The sequence below is a fragment of the Coenobita brevimanus genome, chromosome 44, assembly GCF_032717465.1.
Source record: "Coenobita brevimanus isolate Jiangsu-jjx chromosome 44, ASM3271746v2, whole genome shotgun sequence".
Taxonomy (NCBI): Eukaryota; Metazoa; Arthropoda; class Malacostraca; order Decapoda; family Coenobitidae; genus Coenobita; species Coenobita brevimanus.
Genome location: NC_136997.1, coordinates 31,409,033 through 31,427,156, shown reverse-complemented (window position 1 = coordinate 31,427,156; position 18,124 = coordinate 31,409,033). Strand labels below are relative to the sequence as shown.

The 18,124-nt window shown below is 40.7% G+C and overlaps 1 protein-coding gene across 1 annotated transcript in view; it reads right to left on the bottom strand.

The window, feature by feature from the left end:
- LOC145398040 (glutamate receptor ionotropic, delta-1-like) overlaps window positions 1–12,589 on the bottom strand; it is a 365,881-nt gene extending 353,292 nt beyond the window's left edge. The window contains exon 1 of the mRNA XM_080271002.1: window positions 12,487–12,589. Coding sequence (XP_080127128.1) covers window positions 12,487–12,589 — 103 coding nt within the window. The remainder of the gene's footprint in view (window positions 1–12,486) is intronic.
- Between the last annotated feature and the right edge of the window lie 5,535 nt (window positions 12,590–18,124).

The following is an 18,124-nucleotide window of genomic DNA, read 5'->3' as shown; positions in this document are numbered from 1 at the left end:
ATCAGTTCATCGCCTTAGAGCAGCGTCGTCATCGACTACAACGGACTGCTCTAAACAAATGTCCGTGTGTGTGTGTGTGTGTGTGTCCTGCAGCCAGGATCTGGTAATTACTTCGGTGTATCTTTTTTTTATCACATGTGACAGATGATGATATTGATATGCTTGAAAACGACCACCAGGATTACATATAACCTTATAGAAGTGGAAATGTCCTAGGCTGTAAATATTTTCATCAGTTATTTTGTAAAAATGCAAGTTTTGAGTAATTTTATATTTAAAATAGTGACAGCAAAAGTTGTGGATAGGGAAATGAATCTCTTAGTAAAATGCGAAGGCTGTAGAGTTGCACATCCGACATTGATATAATGTTTCTGCTTGCTGATAAAGAAACAGGTGACACTTTGGCTTAGAGTCTTATACAGTAACTGTTAATGACAGGGTCAAAAAAAAAAAAAATGTGATAGGTATAACGTGTTGGTCGTTGAGAGACGTAGTCATTCATACAGTGATGTGCTTGTGAATCAAACGTGACTTGAAGTGGCGGAAGAATGTAAATATCTAGGTTCAGTAATGCCAAACAGAATTCCTCTGAATGAAATGCGGGCAGAAAGCCGAGTATGGTTGACGAAAGAGGCCTGCATGAAGGTACGTTCGTACTCACATTACGTATGGATGCGATATTTTGGTGCGACATGAGTTTGAAGTGTCATTGGTGAGAGAGTAGTAAATGAGTGGGAACCTCTTGATATAAGGAATATCGTAACAAACTTTTTTTTTTTTTTTTTTTTTTTATGTGCCCGACTCTGGGCATAGGCTCCACAGCCGGCTATCAAGGCCCAGCAGTCCTCCTACATACCATACACCTCTAAACTTGGACATAAATGACTGCTTTCGGTCCCGCATTACAGGTAACAAGGACTGCAATTGAACTGCAAAGACTGGACAGGATAAGGAATATAGATTTATAAAGTATGAATAAAGAAGTCTGTTGATTGAAGGGTAGGGGAGAGTGCTTTGATGGCATGGTTACATAGACTGCATATAGCGCACGAAGTGGCTCCCGAACGCCTGTGATCATGTAACTTTTCCTGAGAACATAATCATTAATTGATCTTATGGATATACTTAATTGCATACCATCCTAAAGGCAAAAGTTCCACGTAAGATCGTTCAACCCACGACATCACCGAATACAACCACACTGAAGATATCAAGTGCTAGCCCTTGTGTCCGCCAATGCAGTACGTGGCCGGGTGTACACTCCCAAAGTTCATTACCCTGGCGGGGCGCGAACCCTGGCTCACCCGTGTACGAAATGCACACTCTACCACTGTACCACAGAGGCTATATATATATATATATATTACCACTGTACCACAGAGGCTATATATATATATATATATATATATACTGTATGTTAAATGACCTGAACAGAGAAAGTCTCAAAGTAGGGCTAAAGATGAACCGGAGTAAAACTATATATATATATATATATATATATATATATATATATATATATATATATATATATATATATACTGTATGTTAAATGACCTGAACAGAGAAAGTCTCAAAGTAGGGCTAAAGATGAACCGGAGTAAAACTAAAGTAATGTTTAATCCTCAGACACCAAAGAGCGTCATAAGAATAAGTGGAGAAATTCTTGAAGTTGAAGAGTACAATTACCTGGGACAAATACTAAAATCAACGAAAGATAATGATAGCGAAATAAAAAGACGCATTTCAATTGGATAGAAAGCTTTCGGTAAACAAAGAGACATTATGAAAAGTTGCTTGCCAGTTTGTATGAAACGAAAAGTATATAACGAATGTATAATTCCAGCTATGACGTATGGTTGTGAAGCTTGGAAACTGACAAAATTGATGGAAAATAAATTAATTCGTTCTCAGAGAGCAGTGGAAAGGTCAATGTTGGGAATATCTTTAAGAGACAGGAAAAGATCAACTTGGGTGAGAGAGCAGACTAAAGTCAAAGATATTATAGAAGTTATAAAAGAACAGAAATGGAGGTGGGCAGGTCATGTAGCAAGAACAAGGGATAATCGATGGAGCAAGAGGTTGACTGACAGGACACCAGGAGATGATAAGCGTAGCAGAAAAAGGCCAGACAGGAGGTGGAGAGATGAGATAAGAGAAATTTGCAGGGAAAACGTGGCAAAGATTGGCTCAGTCAAGGAATTCGTGAAGGTTGAGGGAGGCCTTTGTTCAGCAGTGGACTTATAATGGCTGATGATGAGATATATATATATATATATATATATATATATATATATTCCTTCTCATGTGAGCTCCTCCCACATTGACTAGGCCGCCACAACACATTTTGTCTTACATCGTTCACTGGTTAGTCACACCACAACAACAATGAAGCGACTGAAGTTAACCTCCCAAAACAAGCGACTGCTATTTTCTTGTTTAACCATAATGAAAATATTATTGCATTACACCTCCTCAAGGACTGCTAACACAGCCTTACCCGGTAACACCTAATCGGTGGTAGACTGAGTGGAGGAATGCCTCGTCACGGACACGGGGAGTATTTATAAGCACTGCTCAACTGAAGTGGTTAACAATCAAGATGGAGTTAATAGTAAATGGAAAAAAAAAAATGTTTGCAATATTAGTTACATGATATGGAGACCTGTTTGTTCTGTGAAATGAGTGTGATCGCTTCTTCCCAGTCTTATTAGTCTCTCCAAGAGTTTGTATTTGTTCCTTACAAGCTCACTTATAGACTACCTCTGCAGATATGACAGTAATTTATAATTAGAACTGTTAAATCACCAGTTATGAGGAAAGTTAAGAGGAAATAGTCACTCTTTCTGAAAAGTAAACAAACTAGAGTGGGAAGCATGTTCGTAATAATGCGACGCCACACCCCACCACGAGGTTGACAGTATTTTCTCTCTACTTGGACAATTGATACCGCAGCTGGGATGAGTCCCCTGCTCGCTGACCAGTCGCAGTCGATGGTCGAGTATTGTTGGGAGCAGGAGTCATGTTGTGCTTGTTGAGGCAGGACTTGTTGCGTTTTACTGTAAGAATTTCTATTTTACCTTATGAATTCGTGTAATCATATATCTTGGGGAACCTTCAGTCATCAGCAGCTTTGTGAATGTTTCGCCTGGTAAAAATGGCACGTTGTTTGCGAGTGAACACTGTGTGTGTGTGTGTGTGTGTGTGTGTGTGTGTGTGTGTGTGTGTGTGTGGACAACCCGTGGAATGCTTACAGGGACTGCTTAGTTAGGAATGCTAAAGTGGTGAGTGGTGTGGCAAGAGTAACAACAAAGAAGAAAGGTACGGCATGGTGGGATGAGGAGGTTAAGAGAGCAGTGGAGGAAAAGAGGAAGAACTGGCTAAAGTGGTTACAGGATAGGTGTTCATTTGAAATAAGAACTGAGTATATTGAGAGCAAGAAGCATGTACAGAGACTAGTGAAGAGGAAAAAGAAGGAGGAAAATGGTGATCTGGGAAGAACAATGAATGCGACCTACTCTGAAAATAGAAGTTATTTTGGAAAGAGGAGCGGAAATGTGGAAGTGAAAGCGGAAAGAAATGTGATTGTGTGAAGGAGGTAGGTGGTAGATTATTAACCCATGAGGATGAATTAAGGACCAGATGGAAAGAATATTTTGAAAGCCTGATGAATGGGAATAGACATAGCAGAGCTGATTTAAACATGACTGGTTTTGGGGGGGTGCAGAGAAGGAATGCAGTGCCAGGAGACGTGACACTTGCACAGTTGAAGAGTGCTGTGAAGCGGCTGAAAAATGGGAAAGCAGCTGGAGTTGATGAGGTGTATGCAGAGATGCTTAACTGTAGAGGAGAGAGTGGAATGAAATGCTTGTTGGAGACATGTAAGAAGGCCTGGATGAGTGAAACTGTGCCTGCAGAGCGGAAAAAGGCTGTAATTGTACCCCTGTACAAAAATAAAGGTGAACAAAGTGAGTGCAAGAATTATCGTGGCATAAGTTTAATCAGAGTGGTAGGGAAGGTATATGGACGAATTATTATAGAGAAAGTAAGAGAGATATCAGAAGTCCTAGTGAGTGACGAAAAGGGTGGCTTTAGGAGTGGAGAGGATGTCTGGATACGGTGAGACAGATAGCAGAGAAGGCTTGTGAGAAGGACCGTAAGATGTTTATGGCATTCATAGATCTGGGAAAAGCATACGACGAAGTAGACAAAGAGGGACTGTGGAAAGTTTTGCGCATGTACCGTGTAGATGGTAAATTGCTAGGTGCTGTCAAGAGTTATTATGATGGTAGCGAAGCATGTGTAAGGGATAATGGGCATCTAAGTGAAAGGTTCACGATCGGTGCTGTGTGATGACCCCATATATATATATTCTTTCATTCTTTCCTCGTCGTTCTGCCCACGGGTGACTTTACACTCCCTCTTCTGTCTTTCTTTCCTTCATTCTTTCCTCTTCCTTCTTCCTGTCGGTGACTCTACACTGAGTGACAAGCCAAATAGTTTCCTGTACACCAGGAAAACATTTACTATACTGGGTGGTAACCATATAACCAAATTTTGGCGCCTGGCGGTTTAGTGGGTAATTATTGCACTCCAATCGGATTGAGCCAGTGAAGGTTTATATCCAAGGGGTGGTTGGGGTTTATTGCTCATGTAATGCCACTCAGGGATGAGTGATTCTGGTCACTTTCATCTTAAATGTCAGGACCAACTTGCCTAGCCCGGGGCTCCTACGCTCTTCGTGGGGCAAAGTAGGATTGGATGATGATGATGATGATTTTATATATAAATATATATATATATATATATATATATATATATATATATATATATATATATATATATATATATATATATATATCTGGATGGGGTGATCAGAAATTGCATTGATAATGAATGGTAATGGATGGAATATCTCAGATTTGTTGTATGCTGATGATGCAGTACTGCTTGCAAGTACCGGACAAGAACTTGGTAGGATAGTGCAGAGTTTTGCTGATGTCTGTGAGCGTCGTGCCTTGAGATTAAATGAAGAAAAAAGTAAAGTGATGGTTACTGAGAGAAAAGGTGGTTTCCAGTGTGATGTTACAGTGAATGGAGAGAGACTGGAACTGGTGAGAGAGTTCAAATACCTGGGTACGGTGACAGAAAAGAGAGGAAAATGTGCAAAAGAAGTTAAAAGTAGAGTGACACAAGGAAGAAAAGTAGCTGGTGCAATGAAAGCCTTCATAAGAAACAGAAGCTTGAGTGTTGCAGATGCAGGAGGCTTACAAGAATGACTGTTAGTGTCAGCTTTAACATATGGATGTGACACCATGGTGTTGCATGAAAATGAAAAGTCAAGAGTGAGAGCAGTGAAGCTGGGACTGCTGAGGAATGTATGTGGAGTACTGAGGGTGGATAGTATACGAAATAGTGTGATTCGTGAAAGATGTGGAGTGAGGAAGTCGGTGGACACCAGAATCGAACAGAGTGTACTGAGATAGTATGGTTATGTGGAGAGAACTGATAACAATAGAGTGGTGAAAAAAGGTGTATCTGAGCGAATATGAAGGAGGGAGGAGGCGAGGTATGCTAAGGAGAAGGTGGAGAGATATGGTGGATCAATGTGTGAGGAGAAGAGATTTGGAAGTCGGTGAGGCTAGAGGACTGACGAGATCGAGCTAGCTGGATGAATGTTGTGAGGAGAAGTGTATGATCAGGGATTTGGCATCCCTTTTTAACGTGACAGAATCCGGATTGATTCAATCGGATACGTTTATGTAAAGGTACAGAACGTGGTGAATGTTTTTGGTGTATCCTATTGAGCCAGGATTCATAGGTCTTGAATGATGAGTGAATGGAAGCGTGGTCCATTGGACTGGGCAAATTTGGGCTGTTTGGACATTGCTACTCCTCACCCTGCCCTTGGGTGGGAAAGGAGGTCCAGATGATAATGATATATATATATATATATATATATATATATATATATATATATATGTGTGTGTGTGTGTGTGTGTGTGTGTAGCTGTATGTGTGTATATATGTATACCTAGTCTGCTTCCCCCAAAGAAAGGTAGATACCCGAGACAGGACGACACACTCCAAATTTTCTCATCCACACAAACACACATTCAGTCACATCTTAGCCCCAAGGGGAGAAGGGACAGATCCTTACTACACTACACCACACGAGGGTCAACTGCGCAGTGCAATGAGCAACATCCACAACAGGGCCCAACAGCAAGCTGATTTACCCCTGCCACATCATAATGGACCCATCCCCTTACCTGCACCTGACCTGATCAGATGATCAGACCAATTGTGGGAGAATATCCCCTCGGGGCTGCGTCACCATTTATTCTTTCACAAATTCTCTCAATTCATTCCTATCACACGCAGACACTCTTCCTTGCTCAACAGACATCCCTCTCGCATCCAATACTCTCTTCACACTGTCCATCCATCCTATTCATGGTCTTCCTCTCAGCCTTACACCTCTCACATCAGATCCAGTTACTATTTCACCAATCGCTCACCATTCATTCTCTCCAAATGTCCACACCATCGCAACACCCTCTGCTCTACTCGATCAACCATCTCCTGCAAAACACCAGGTCTCCTTCGCACGTCATCATTTCTCAGTCGATTCATATGAGTCACTCCATACATACTCCTCAGACACCTCATCTCCATTGCGTTCAAACTTTTTCTCTCTGCTACACCCAGATTCTATGTTTCAGCCCCATATAATGCAGTTGATACCACAGCACCCTCAAACAACCTTCTCTACATCCATTGTAAGTGAACAACATCTGAACACTTTTTTCATTCCTCCCATCGCCTTTCCAACTTCATTCATTCTAAACATCACTTCTGCATCTATTCTGTCCACAGCAACATGTGACCCTAAGTACCTAAAACACTCTACCTCCTCAAGCAACTCATCATTCAAACTATATTCATCCTCCTACTATCTACCAACCTCGCACACTTCATCACTTTACTCCTGTTCTCATTTACTCTTAATTTCAAACTTTCACACATCCTCCCAAACTCCTCTACCAACTGTCTCAATCTCATCTGTGCATCAGCCACCAGTGCAGTGTCATGCACAAACAGCAGCTGATTCAGATGCCCCTCTCTACCACCAGTATTCACCAGACTCCATCTAACACTCTTGCATTCACCTCCCTTACAACACCATCCATATAAATATTAAACAATGAAAGCGACATCGCACATCACTGCCGCAGCCCCACTCTCACGGGAAACCAATCACTCACAATATTTCCCACTCTTACACACGCTCTACTATTTACATATACATTTTTCACTCCAATTATCAACCTACCATCGTCCATACAATCTTGAAACAGTCCACAAAGCCTCCGTATCAATTTTGTCATACGTTTTCTCTTAATCCATGATCACCCAAAACACATCCTTACCATTCGCTAAATACTTTTCACACACCTGTCTCACAGCAAATGCCTGATTCAAGTAACCTCTCCCTCCCCTAAAGCCACACTGCTGATCACTAGTCACTACATCTGTATGCTCTCTAAATCCCTTAATTAACATTCTACCATACACTTTGCCTACAGCACTTAACAGACTTATACTCCTAAAACTAGGACATTCGTACTTATCACCCTTACCTTTATACAATGGAACCACACAAGCACTTGCCCAGTCAAAAAACATCCTTACCTCTCACAAAACACACATTCAATCTTACTAATCACTCAACAAGTCACTCCACCACCTTTCAGGCATTCCACAGCACACCCATCCATACCTGCAGCTTTCTGTTTTCATCTCCTTTACTGCCTCCTGCACTTCCTTCATCGTGATCAAAGAATCATTCAATTCTTCCAACACATTTATTCCTTGCACCCTTCCATCAGCCACAAACTCAGCCTCCCTTTCCTCCTTTACATTTAATAGTCGTTCAAAATACTCTGCCCATCTCTTCCTTACTGCATCCATCTCAATTAACATCCTTTCATCCTCTGTTTTTACTCGCTCTTCCTTCTCAGACTCTCCCTTTCGCACCCTTTTCACCTCCTTCCAAAACATTTTCTTATTCTGTTGAAAACTCACTTAACCGCCTATCCCATCTCTCATCTGCTGCCACTTTAGCATCACGCAGTCATTCTGGCCCTATTCCTCTATTCCTTATACCTCTCATATGACACCTCATCCTTCTTCCTAAGCCACACTTCATATGCACGTCTATTCTCCGCCAGAGTCATACTTGCTTCCTAGCACCATCATTCACTTCTCTTTCTTACACCAACACTCACTCGTCTCACATAACACACCTCTTCCACATGACCCTCCACAGCACTCTTAAACAACTTCCATTTCTCCTCCACACTGCCATTTTCCTGATCTTTCACAGTGTTCCACTCATCTTTCAATTTCTCATTATACCCTATCATTTGCTCTCTTTTATCCAACCCACACACTTTCAAGACCTCCCTGCCACACCTAACTCTCCTAGTTCTCACCCACCTCATACCTACTCTGAACTTTCCCTCTAACAGGGAGTGGTCAGACATAGCTCTACCCTACCCTCTGAAAACTCTCATATCCAACAATCTTCCTATTAAATTCCTGGACACAACCACATAGTCCATCAACGCTCTATCAACAACTCTTCCACCCTCCTGTCTCACCCATGTATACTTATAAATATCTTTCTTCTCAAACAAGGTATTTCCAGTCGCCATCTCTCGTTCAACACACATCTGTATCATTCGTTTCCCATTTTCATTTTTTCCAGGCACACCATGCATACCAGCTACGTCAATTGCTACATATCCCACTCTAGCATTCGGATCTCCCATCATTACCACATTCATATTCGCTTCAAAACTCTGCAGACACTCATTAACATCATTCCAGAAAGACTCCGTCTCTTCCGCATCCCTTTCGCTACCAGGCCCATCTGCACTCACAAATACCCACAACTCACGTTCAAATTTCGCTTTCACCTACATCAGTGTTAATGACACGTCCTTCCATTCAATCACACACTGCTGCACTTCCGGACTCACTAACAATGCCACACCTTCTCTTGCCCTTCCTCTATCAACACCTGGCATCCTTCCATTCACACTTCCAAACCTAGGCTCGCCTCTACCTTTCATCTTTGTTTCACTCAAAGCTAACGCATCCAACTTTCTTCTCACAAACATTCTCCCAATCTCCTGCCCTTTAGCCTCAATCGTACTACATCCACGCACATTCATAGACCCAATATTCAGGGTACGGGGATAACTCAATCACCCACCCATTTCAATTACCTGTCTTATTGTAAGAACTTATCTATATATATATATATATATATATATATATATATATATATATATATATATACTGCCAGACGCCATAATCCCGTAAGGGGTGGCCATTTGACTTTGAGTTAGTTGTTTTACGAGGAGGGACACTAACCCTCCACCAACCCACTTGTTGACATGTAGGGAGCACGTATGATTTGGTTATATGGTTACCACCCAGCGTTGTAAATGGTTTCTTGGCTTACAGGAAACCATTAGGCTTGTCTCTCAATGTAAAACCACCTGTAAAGGAAAGAAAAGCAATAAGAAGTGGCAGGAAGGATGGGAGAAATAGGAAGAGAGGAGGACAGGCACAGAAAAAGAATGATACAGGCTACAGAAGAAGTAGGCAGCAGTACATCAAGTGAGTGGATGATGGTCGCCACCACCTACCACAATATATATATATATATATATATATATATATATATATATATATATATATATATATATATATATATATATATATATATATATATATATATATATATATATATATATATATAATATACAATTTTAGTACATGTCTCCTGTTTGTGTACATGCTGTCGATATTCTAATAAAAAGCATTAGTGTGCATACATATTTATATATATATATATATATATATATATATATATATATATATATATATATATATATATAAGACAGAGAGAGAGAGAGGTGGCTGAAAAGGTACATGTGAATGTGTGTCAATATACAGTAGGAGATATGGTCGGCGAACTTGCATTTGGATGGATATGGTAAATAGGAAAGTGAAGTATGAAAGTAAAGAAGCTACCAGTAAAGAATTTACAAGATATGGATATACTGTAGATGGATGACAAGATCCACATTCTTACTGCAATGTATATCCTACAGGTAAATGAGAAGGGTACACATAAAAAAAAATACATATATGCAAAAGAAAGACTAAGATCTAGGTAGCTGAATGAAATACCTACTTATGTAATATGTGACTGAGCAAGAACGTGTCTGCATGGTTGGTGTGGATTAGGATAAAAGTAAAGGAGAAATGCGTGATAATCATAAAATATGGATCAAACAGTGAGTGGAGTGGACAAAAACGAATGATTTTTGGAGTTAATGGAGTCTGTGAGTAACACAGAAAAGAAACAGTATTACAGGTGTGAGATTTGAATACAAGTTTGGGGAGAAAGATGACGCAAATATAACCGGGGATCAAATGGTTTATGGAGTGTGTATGAGAAGAGGGAATTTCGTTTAGAGTTATTTAAGGAAAAAAAAGATTTGGTAACTGGAGTTTCTCTTAAATTTTCTTAAGTATATACATGATTACAGTGCTTGTTTCCAGGCTTTAGGAAGGGAAGAGGTTGCGTAGATCAGATATTCATTCTTAGATCTTTAGTGGAAAAATTTCTAGAGAAGGGAGATAAGTTGTATGCGGCCTTCATGGATCTAGGGAAAGCATACGACAGGGTGGATAAACAAGGATTGTGGAAAGTATTAGGAATATATGCAGTAGATGGGAAGTTATTGAATTCTGTGAAGAGTATGTATGAGGGTGCTAAGGCTGCAGTGCGTGTGGATAGTGAACTGAGTGAGTTTTTCTATTTGAAGGTTGAGTTGAAACAGGGATGTGTCATGTCTCCATGGTTGTTCAGTCTTTATAGGGTAGGACAGTGGATGTTGGAGTGGGTCTAATGAGAGAGGGCATTGTTCGGAAACTCCCTGTATTGTTGTTTGCAGATGATACTGTGTTGTTAAGTGAAGACGAAGGGGAACTGTAAGGCTTGGTGGATGAGTTTGGGAGAGTGTGTAAGAAACGGAATCTAAAGGTGAATGTAGGGAAGAGTAAAGTTATGGTCTTCGAGAGAGGTGAAGTCCGTGAATGTACAGTGAGGTTGGATGATGAGGAAATGGAAAATGCGAGTACGTTTAAGTACTTGGGTAGTGTGATGAGTAAGGATGGAAGTTTGGAGGGTGTAGTGCTTGAAATGGTACAACAAGGAAGAAAGGTTGTTCGTTCCGTAAAGGCAGTGATAAAAAACAAGGACGTGAGCATGGAAATGAAAGAGTTATTACATGAAAGTATTGTGATACCAAGTCTAGCGTATGGAAGTGAACCTTGGACGTTGTTGGAAGGACACAAGTCAAGAGTGAGAGCAGTGGAAATGAGTTATTTGAGAGAAGCCTGTGGAGTCACATGAAGAGACAGACTGACAAATGAGGATGTGAAGGAGCGTTGTTGTGTGGATGTGGATGTGATAGGAAGCGTTAGGAGAGACACACTGAGGTGATTTGGCCATGTGTAGAGGATGGAGAGTGAGAGACTGACGGGGAGAGCGTATGTGAGTGAGGTGGAGAGAGGGAGGCGAAGGCCAAGGGTGAGTTGGAGGGATGGAGTGGAGAGGTATATGGGAGAGGGGTGTGTGAATTGGGAGCAGAGCAGTGAAATGGCGGGGGACAGTATGACTTGGAGGCGATTTGTTTGTGGCCATCCCCTATAAGGGATTAAGGTGTCTGGCAATAGATAGATAGACAGATGGATAGATAGATAGATAGGTAGTTTTCAGTTGTCACTATAACGTTTGCCTCTTATGAAATGTTTCATTGTCAACTTTTGGAATAATTTGTTACAGTATAGAGGAGAAGTAGTACCGGTATGTCGAAGTTCAGTTCACATTGGTATAGTGTATATAACATTACAGGAGTGTGTGTCCATTACTAACGTGTGAACCACAGTAGAATATGATGTACATTATACTGCGTGTTATTACATTATAATATGGGCTGACGTATCGATTTTATTACAGGTTAAGGTACGCTACAGTGGCGTGAGAATTACATTACAGTGTGTGCACAGTATGGAGTGGGCCACAGTATACTGTGTGGTGCAATAAAGTAAGATGTAAAACTAGTGTGTGGAAGTGTAGTGTTTATGAGAGCAGTTTCTGTTACAGACTAGTGCGCGTTGTCTTGGCGGCATAATGTAGTGTGCGGTATAGTAAGTGTGCTGTACAGAATGACATGCTATACATTATTATTTTCACTATAGTATACTGTGTACTTCAGTATAAAGTACTGTGCTGCAGCATGGTTTGCATTACAGTATCTTATGCACTAAAGTATAGTCTACACTACATTATACTGTGTGCTGCACAGTAGTGTGAGGTATAGTATGCTGTGTGTGCCTCACCTGTCAGCACTAAAGATTTAGTGATGAAGGCAGCCACGGCAGGGACGAGGACCAGGTACTCGTTGAGGAGGAGCAGGCAGAATTGCCTGGTTGAGGGCGTCATGGCTAGTGAGGCAGCGCCGCCTCCGCTCTCACCATTACACCCATACAGTGCTCACATTTAAGAGCAACGCGACCTTTCTCACCTTACCAAGGCGCACGTCTGAATACACCATTGAACAGCTAATCTGCCTGTGGAGATGAGCCTGCTGAATTATGATGGCACAATTAGCATAACAACTGCTTGTTGTTGGATCCTGGTTTAAGTCAGCGACTGACCCGTCAGAGATCGAGCAGGGGAAAACTTTCTTATAAAAACACGCCAGGATCAGTTTTGTGCAGGGGAGGGAAAAGAAGGATATGGGAGGAAGGAGAACAGTAACGTTATTTACTTTTCAGTATCATGGCAGTCTATATCAGTATACTTGTTTCCTTCCTCAGCGGACAATGTGTAGAACAACTAGTATTATGTCAGTTAATTTTTCTCCTACTTCACGCATTGAATAATGGGGTGTATACCAAGTCATCAGTCCTGCGTATTATCAGTGCTACACTTCTTACATTTATTTAAATTAAAATTCGTTGTCTACTTGTTCTTGTTCTAAATTCTAATACCATTTAGAATGTTTCGTGAGAGAACGAAAATATTAACCTTTTTAAGTGACTGACTTTTATGGTGGTATTAAGAAAGCTAAATTCTTCAGAGTGAAGTCCATTCCCTTGACGCTCTGTTGATTGTATGTGCGTTCAAGAAGAAGCGTAGATCAATATTGCCTAAGTAAATTGTCTTTTTTATTTTTTAGTCAGTAAAAGGAGACTAGAGTCATATAGGACTAAAAATATGTTGTATGCAAAGGGAGGAAAATACATGGCAACCTAATTGCATGTCACGTGATAACACCTCTTTGAGCCCTGGGGCGTCTTTTTCTTTTTATTCTTGTCACCTCCAGCCAACTTTAGTCAATTTAGGGGTAGATTTTTCAAAATAGAATTGTCTGATATAGTCTAGATGATTTAGACATTTTGCTTCATTACGAGACGGGTTTCATAATTCAAATGTAAATCGCTTGCTATCGGCAAGACTAAATGAACAGGGCGTCACCCACCTTCTATTGGTTAACGATGCCGGTACACGTTTACTTTGAAATGTTGAGGAGCTCATAGACAAAATAATCGGAAAAACTAGAAAACAATGAGAGAGCATACCTCCGCCAATGTCATTAAAATGGAACTGGATCTGGATCTGTGGATATAGGATCTGGATTCGGCTCCTCCTTAAAATTTAATAAATTCTTTGTTGGTCCATGGTCCACCTTTCCACAAAATTGCACTAAAATTAATTGAGAACTTTGGAGATATTGTTTGGGATACTCCGGGTCCGGATACGGATCCGTCCCAAAATTATTCATTTCTTCCTTGGCCCATGGCCAGCCCCTCGACAAAATTTCATCAATAACCGTTCATAACTTTTAAAATAAAGTTGCTAACAGACAGACATATAAACAAACAGACAGACAAACAAACAAACACCGGAAAATATAACTTACTCGTACTTCGCGGAGGTAATTATTTGAAGATTTATTCCAGCTTATAAAGTTATCAGCCACATAATTTCTCGCATTTTATCACCAGTGTCATTTGCTGACTCCCTATACATTACCATCCGGTTCATTTAAGATCGAAGTCTCGCATGACACTGGACTGTTTTAGAACTCTGGCTGTCCAGTGACCAAAGACATCAGTCAAGGGGAGGGTCATATGTTGTGTGCGTTGATCCGAAACACGAGGTGGTGGATAGAGGTGATACAGGTGCTTAGTTCACGTAACATCACCCTAGCCGGGTAGAGGGGAGGGGGAGGGGGAAAACGACGCATCCCTGCACCTGCCAAAACTCCATTTAGCGTAAGCCTTCTGTACCTTATCGTCGTTAACATGAACCATCTCAGGTCCACTGGTGAACACTGACCTCTACATGACTTCCTGCACTGTGTTAAAATCCTTCATGCCATGTCTGGATACACTTCTCTCTTGGTGGTTGGTGGTGGAGACCATCATCCACTCACTTGATGTAGTGCTGCCTAGTTCTTCCTTCACCTTTATCAATCTTTTTATGTGTCTGCCCTCCTCTCTGCCTGTTTTTCCCATCCTCCCTATCACTTTATATTACTCTTCTTTCCACTTAAGGTGACTCTACATTGAATAACAAACCTCATTATTTCCTGTAACCCATGAAACCAATTCCAATGCTGGTTGGCAACCATATTGCCAAATAAGTGGGTAATGCAGAGGTAGGTGGAGAAAAGTAAATGCGACATCCACCAAGAATCAAATTTCCACACTCTTCCCCTTGTCTAGCTGTGACAAAGTGCTATAAACACAGTGAGGGAAAACTAATTAAATGCATGGAACGTCTCTGCAGGCACGAGTGCTTGCCTGAGGTTGATGGGTCTGCTCGGCCAGACAGATCGGGGTTACACAACACCACCAACAACTAATGTCTTACCTCCGAAACGACTATGCAGCCATATATTAGTATTTTTAAAACTTATTGCAATGGTGTCAGTTTTTTTATTCTTTGTCTTAGCTTCTTCTCTGGTTACAAGTCCTCTCCATGTAATATATATATATATATATATATATATATATATATATATATATATATATATATATATATATATATATATATATATATATATATATATATATATATATACAATAGCCGTGTTATTTGTTTATTAATTTTGTTCGTCCTTCAGTCACTCCCAAACCAAAGGCCAGAGACCCCCAGACCAATATATATTCTGATTCAGGGTGACACAAGGATAGTTCTGGGGGGTCATTTGAGGATTTGGGGGGGTCAAAATTTAGATTTGGGTCATTTGAGGTCACTGGTACAGTGTTGGCCTTTTAAGCCCGGGCAACGCCGGGTACCCCTGCAGCCCAATTTTTTGCATGGAGACTCACATGACCTCCAGTTCGGACATAGGCAATGTGAGGTTGACCTCCAAGGTCATTTGAGGTCACCAGTCAGAGATCATTTGAGGTCGCCAGTAAAATCGCTCGAACGACTGGACCCAGCAGTCCAATTTTTGGCATGGAGACTCACATGACCTCCAGTTAGGACATAGGCTATATGAGGTTGACCTACGAGGTCATTTGAGGTCACTGGTAGGAGGTCATTGGAGGTCACTTAAGCACGCACACCTACTCCACACTCCCAATCTCTCACACATTCTCTCTTGCGTATGATCTTGTTCAACCAGCATATTGTATATGCACTTTGAATCTTGAAGTACTTGCCCAGTCGTCCTTTTTGTTATTTCATAATGCTCAGTTTTGACATTCCAGTTCGAAATCAAAAGACTTCTTCATTCAGTACACGATCGTCAACTACTGGTCTGTCCGGTTCATATGTCATTTACAGTAGTCATACCATACTTTACCTTACCGAAGTGCCGTGCCCCTGCAGACGTTGGCGACCATGAAATGTCACAGCTCTTTATCTTCTGTCGTTTGCAGCAGTTGTCCAGCCTTGTATCCTCCCCTCGCTGTTCTTACTATTCCATCCATATACTTCTCTCTTTGCCTGCCTCTTGCTCTACTACCTGGGACTCTTCCCATTAAACTCAGGTTCTCTGTCTTTCCTGTTTTCATAACATGTCCTAAAAATCTCATTTGTCTTCCTCTCATGTGTACCAGTAATTCTCTTCTGATATCCATTCGTCTTAGCACTTTTTCATATGATATTTCCTCTGTCCAAGAAATTTTAAAAAGCCTTCGCCAGCACCACATTTCAAAAGCTTCCAACTTTATCTCCATCGTTTTACTAATTATCCAAGCTTAACATCCATATATCAACACACACCAGACATAAGTTTTAACTGCTCTTATTTTTGTTCGTATTGAAAAGTGTCTGTTACTTAGTATATTTCTCATATTCTGAAATGCCACCTTCGCTTCAAATATTCTTCTTTTAATTTCTTCGTTACATCTACCATCTATCATAATGTAGCTTCCCAAGTAGCAAAATCTTCTCACCTGCTTAATCATCTTATCATTCACTCTTACAATGCACCTTGGGACTTGAGCCTTCTTACTAACTACCATACTTTAATATTTTTCCTTTTTACCCGTCGGGTATTCTTTTCACTCGGATTGTTTGTTTGTCTGTCTCTCTGTTAACAAGTTTACGCGAAAACTGCTGGTGCGGCAGGGATGATGAGGTGTGACCTGATCACCTGATTAAATTTTGGGCTAAATTGGACCAAGGCCCAGGCTGTAGGCCCCCAAATAATGTGAAAAAAGAACACTTTTTTTTGTGTCATAACTCTTTTCAAATTTGTCATAACGAAAGGTGCAACTTTCAAATATGCATCCTATAACATGCCTCTTTACACCAGGGAGGGTCATCCCCCAGTTAGCGGTAGGGGGGTATATCTCAGGTGGTTCGGGCCTATAATTTCAAATGGTCATAAAATAGTCAATTTTCACCCGATTTTCACCAAGTTTGATATGTGACATCTTTGACTAGACATTCTGTTGTGTTTACATACCAGCACGACAATGACTGCTAGGGAGGGGTTTGCTGTGCCTTGGCACAGCTTCTTGTTTTTACTGGACTGGTCTATAACAAGCTGTGAAATCTTTTAGTTATCACGACGCTCAGATAAAACGTGCTTAGTACTGTTTTCCCCAGGTAAAATATTTATTTGTGTAGCATAACATTTTATATTAAATATAGAAACAGGAGAGTTGAGGCTTGCAGAAGTGGAGAAAGCAGTAAAACAGTTAAAGAATAATAAGGCACCAGGGGAGGATGGTTTATTTCCGGAAATGTTTAAAGTGGAGGGGGATAGATTAATAATGATCTTGACCAAGCTATTCAATAAGATATGGGTGACGGGGTTACTACCATCAGTTTGGAAGAATGGTGTAATTGTTAAAGTTCCGAAGAAGGGAGACCTGAGTGAATGTGGTAATTGGAGGGGAATCTCTTTGTCACCGATAGCTTTGAAAGTTTTCAGTAGAGTGTTGTTAAATAGGTTGGAGCCGGTGGTTGAGGGTATTCTGAGGGATGAACAGGCTGGTTTTAGAAAGGGACGTGGTTGCAATGATCAGATCTTTATAGTTAGGCATTTGATGCAGCAAGTTAATGAAATGAGAGTACCGTTAAGTCTTTGTTTTGTTGATTTTGAAAAGGCTTTTGATAGTGTTTCGAGAGAGACTGTGGGGAAGATCATGAGACATTATGGAATACCAGAGGAGTTTGTGAGGGTCATTATGAACATGCATGAGGACACATTTTGTAAAGTGATGGTTGATGGTTGTCTGAGTGATTCGTTTGAAGTCAAGTCCGGAGTAATTCAAGGTGGTGTTCTATCGCCTTTACTATTTATATTGGTCATTGATTACATTATGAAACGCGTTGGAACAGAAACCGGTGCAGGTATACTTTGGGGAGAGAACAGGAAACTTTTGGATTTAGATTATGCAGATGATATAGTTTTGATTTGTGATGGGCCAGAAGAGATGCAGAGAGTGTTGGACTGTTTGGTGAGTGAAGGTCGCAAGGTGGGTTTGGTTATTAATTGTGGAAAAA